The following is a 4,965-nucleotide window of genomic DNA, read 5'->3' on the forward strand; positions in this document are numbered from 1 at the left end:
TGAAACAAATAAATGTTATTATTATGTATTATTTAAAAAAAATTTAATTTTAATAGAAAAAATATTTTCATAAATATTTTTTGAACTTGAAAGCATGTCCTCTTGGTTTTAATATGTTGCTTGCTATAATAAAAGGTGTCAATTTGGTTTTAGGATAAATTTTAAATTTGTATTCTGAAATCTTAATTCTTCATTAAACTCGTCTTTTAAAAAGATTTCAATTGGCCTTAAATTACAATAGTCCTTAAATTGGAGAGTTATGGTTCGATAATTTATGAAGTACTTCTAAATTATTTAAAGACCCAAACCACTTATTGGACGACATCGATCGCCTTTAGACAATTATTAAGACTGCGTTTGGTTATTGTGAGGTATCAGGCCAGAGTTGAAGATAAGATGAAGAACAGAGAGAAGGCAGAGAGAAAGAGAAGAAAGCTAATCTGAGATATTTTGTGAAGTGGAGAAAATGAATTTTTCCTAGCCTTCTTTTACAGTTGTCATTGATACATATAGTTAGAGATGTAAATGTCTTAGCTAACTAACAGAGTAACTAACTGCTTCTAGAGACTTCTTGTAAGTTCTATTTGTAACTAACTTCCTAGCTGTCACTCAATTGCAGCTTGCCTTGGCTTTACTGCTAACATCAACCCTACTACTTTGTTCCTTAGGATTTTCATTGAAGGTGATGCTCTTGTTAGAATTGTTGTTGACTGGCACTCGTTGTGTAACTCTGAGTTTGGATCTGAATTTGAGGAAGTTAAGACTGGAGGTGGGTTTGGTGAAGCTATCAGCTATTTGGTCTTGAGAGGAGATGTGCAGTATGTTGACCTTCTTTTGTGCTACATGATCTCTTACAAAATATAGGTCAAGTTTAAAATGTTTGCTCTTGCTATGCAAAACTGGGTTTGCAGCCATTAGGACTGCACTTTGGCTGTCACAGTAGAGATTTGGTGTGGTGGAGCATGAGATTTTCATTTCACTCATCAAGTTTTAGATCCAGAGGATTTCAGTCAAGCCTGCAGCTAGCCCTCGATACTCTGCCTCTGTGGAGCTTCTTGAGACTGCATTTTTGCTTTCTGCTTGACCATGAGACCAGGTTTGGACCTAGGAAGACACAGAATCCACTGGTAGATTTTCTGTCATCAATGTCACTGTCCCAATCTGAATCACTGAAACCATAGATTTGACATTCATTAGTTCTTTGAAGCATTAGGCCATAGTCTATTGTTCCTGCCAGGTATCGTAGGATACGCTTAACTGCTTTCCAGTGGCTTTTCAAAGGGGTGTGCATAAACTGAGAGACTTTGTTCACGGCAAAGGTGATTTCGGGTCTGGTGATTGTGGCATATTGGAGGCCATCAACTATGGATCTGTACAGCGCTAGGTTGTGGTGGACATCCTCACCATGAGCTGATAGCTTGAGATTGGAGACCATGGGTGTTGGTACGGCTTTGGCGTCGCGCATTCCCGCTTTGGTAAGGAGGTCCTTAATGTACTTGGTTTGGCATATAAGTATGTCACTGTCATTGAATTTCATAGCTTCAATGCCCAAGAAGTAGCTCATTTTCCCTAAATCCTTGAGTGCAAACACCGCATTCAGCTGCACAATTAGGTCATAGATTTCAACTTGGGATGACCCAGTAACCAGAATATCGTCCACATACACCAAAACATAGATGACAGAGGAGTGCGAGAATCTGGTGAGGAGTGAGGTATCCGATTTGGTGTTGGTGAAGCCAAGTCGATTTAGGGTTTCCTTCAGCTTGATGAACCACGCACGGGGGGCTTACTTCAAGCCATATAGGGATTTCTGGAGCTTGCAGACATGATGGGGTTGAGCAAGAGAGATGAATCCTTCAGGTTGAGACATGAAAACGGTCTCCTGTAAGTCGCCATTTAGGAACGCATTGTTGAAGTCGAAGTGCCGAATGGGCCACCCCTTGGAGAGTGCTAGGCTGAGCATGACCCAGACTGTGGGCGGACGGATGACGGGGCTGAACACTTGGTCATAGTTAACCTCTTCTCGCTGGTGGAAGCCCTTTGCAACGAGCCGGGCCTTGTATTTCTGAATGGTGCCATCTGGGTGCTTCTTGATCCAGAACACCCACTTGGAGCCAATCACTGGTGCAGTGTGTGGTGGGGGTTGGGGAACGAGTTGCCAGGTGCTATTGTGCATCAGAGCGCTATACTCCTCTTGCATAGCTTGCTTCCAATGGGGAGTGGCTAGAGCTTGTTGGACAGAATGAGGCAGAGAATGAGTAAGGTCATCAGTGAGACTAGAGACAGGGGTGGCAAGCACTACTGCATAGGTTCTAGGTTTGAGGCTTCCTATTTTGCTGCGAGTCTACATCGGATGCTGGTTAACAGCAGCAGCAGGAGGAGGGGGGAGTGGCAGTACGAGAGCACCTGGAGAAGTAGAGGAGGCACTAGCAGAAGCATTAGCAGCAACAGTAGTGTTAGAAACAGAATTATCAGGCAAAGAGATAGGTAAAGCAGATAATGATTCAGGTATTATATTAATTATATTGGAAGTATCATGTGATGAATGCAAAGGTAAAGGAGGGCTGGGGGGTTGGGGTGAGGTGGTCAGGGGAGGCTGTGGGATAGTGTGAGTTGGTAGTGGTGCTAGAGTGCCAGCTAGGGGTAGATAGACCAGGGGTAGGGAGGTTTGGGTAGCTGGGCTCGGGTTGGTTTGAGAAAGGAAGAGTTGGTTGTAGGGGAACTCTTGTTCATTGAAGATGACATCCCTTGAGGTGTATTCTCTGCCAGTTGGAGAAAGGCAGATGTATCCCTTGTGATTTGGGGCATAGCCAAGAAAGATACATTTTTGGGATCTGTGGCTGAATTTGGTTTGGTTGTAGGGTTTTAGGAGAGGATAATAGGTACATCCAAAAGGTTTAAGAAAGCTGTAGTCAGGTTTAGTTTTGGTGAGAGCTTCATACGGAGAAATGTTATTCAACTTTGGATTTGGTAGTAAATTGATGAGATAGGTGGCTGAGAGGGATGCTTCACCCTAAAAGGTTAAAGGAAGGGTTGCTTGGGCTAAGAGGATTAGGGTAGTTTTTGTGATGTGTCTGTGCTTTCTTTCTACTTTTCCATTTTGTTGGTGGGAGTAAGGGCAAGTAAGTCTGTGTTGGATGCCATTGGTTTCAAGGTATTGGGTGAAGGCTGTAGAGAGGTATTCCTTTCTATTGTCAATTTGCAAGGCTTTTATCTTCAGTCCTGTTTTGAGTTCCATTGCTGCCTTGTTCTTTTGGAATGCATCAAAAGCTTGTTCTTTTGTTTGTAGCAGGTAGATGCTGGAGTATCTTGTACTTGTACCGATGAAGCAGATGTAGTACCTGCAACCAGTTCTACTATACACGGGTAAAGGTCCCCAAAGGTCAGAGAAGATTAGATCTAAAAGTGCATAACTGGTATGTGAATCAAAATGAGGTAATTGATGAATTTTGCTAATACAACAAACATGACACAATGAGGTTTCAAAACTATGTTTATTGCTAGGATTGTTGTCAGTGACATTGCACTGTTTCATTACAATAGAGGTGACTTTTTTAGATGGGTGGCCAAATTTTCTGTGCCACAATTGTGCAGTAGGACTTAAATTCTTACAAGCTAATAGTACACTTGCTTCTAAGACATTTGCATCCCTAGCTAGTTTATTTACATTTATACTATTTGGAGACATATCACTAGGAAAGTATGATTCTGTTTCTTTCCTTGCTTGTTGAACTGGACTGTGATTGTTTGATGGTTTGTCTTGTGGCTGTGTTGGTTTTGGTGTTGGTTGTGGGTTGGTGTGGGTAATTGTGACTTTATTTGGTTTTTCTGGTGTAATAGTTGCTGGTATGGATGAGAATTTGAGAGGGGTAAGGGGGTTGGAATTGGTGGTTTGGGAATGTGTCACAACTGGGATGGAGGGATTGGTTGTGTGGATTGTATTAGTGTGAAGGAAAGTGTTTTCTTTTGAACTTTTTGCAACAGTAGGTACTGATATGGATGGTGATGTGGAGGGGGGGCATGAGTGGGTAAGGTCCGGTGGCTTGTGTAATAGAGGGATTGGTTGTGTGGTTTTCTTTTGTGTGAGGGAGGGTAATTGTATTGTAGCAGGTTGGGGTACTGTGATTAATGAGGCTGAGGGTTCTTGGAACAATTTGAACTCCCTCAAATTTGTATAGGCCTTCTTTAAGCAGTCCTTGAAGAAGGATTTTCTTGGAGATCTGGCATTTCACATTGCACAAGTAAGGCCAGAATTCAAAATACACACAGTTATCTAATGCAAACTTAGCTACACTTACTAAGTTTTTGGATATGTTAGGGACATGGAGCAGGTTTTGTAATTGAAAGGGTCTATTTGATAATGATGCATGCATCAATATATTTCCAATATGCTTAATTTTCATACCTTGGCCATTACCTCCAAAGACCTGTTATGTACCCTCATAATTTGTTCTTGTGGTTAGGTTTCTTGTATCATATGTGATGTGATGAGAAGCTCCCGAGTCTGGGTACCATGCCGTGTCTGGTACTGATGAAGGCACTGTTAGAAGGACCTGAGGAGTGGGATGAGTAGGTTGTAGTGTGGTTGGGGACTGTTGTTGCTGCTGAGGGGTTTTGGGCTTGAGTTGTTGTGAAAGGCAAGGGATGGTGGTTGAGCTATGTTTAGGGGTTGGAGGTGAGGGTTCATAAAGTTCTGATCGAAGCGATGGTAGCATTGGACGACTGTGTGGCCAATTTTGCCACAGAGTTGACATTATGGTCTACTTCCTTGCCACCATGAGGACCGTCCTCCTCTGAATTGGCCTCTGTTTCTGGAGCTTCAGAAGCCACTGCCTCTGCCGCTGTGGCTGTTATAGTTTCTTCCTTGAGCTACATTTTGAGTCTCACCACTTTGAGCAATGTTTTCTTGTATTGAACCTAGCTCAATTTTTCTGAACCTCTCAATCAACTCTTCTTGAGTCAAGA

General features: G+C 42.3%; 1 protein-coding gene across 1 annotated transcript; it reads right to left on the reverse strand.

Annotated features, from left to right (window-relative positions):
• Positions 1,007–2,200, reverse strand: LOC107632628 (uncharacterized mitochondrial protein AtMg00810-like). The gene is made up of 2 exons (XM_016336296.1): positions 1,877–2,200; positions 1,007–1,762 (listed from the first exon to the last, which is right to left on the reverse strand). The coding sequence occupies exons 1-2, from the start codon at positions 2,198–2,200 to the stop codon at positions 1,007–1,009; spliced, it is 1,080 nt and encodes a 359-aa protein (XP_016191782.1).

Source organism: Arachis ipaensis, chromosome B03, assembly GCF_000816755.2.
Source record: "Arachis ipaensis cultivar K30076 chromosome B03, Araip1.1, whole genome shotgun sequence".
In the NCBI taxonomy this organism is placed as follows: domain Eukaryota; kingdom Viridiplantae; phylum Streptophyta; class Magnoliopsida; order Fabales; family Fabaceae; genus Arachis; species Arachis ipaensis.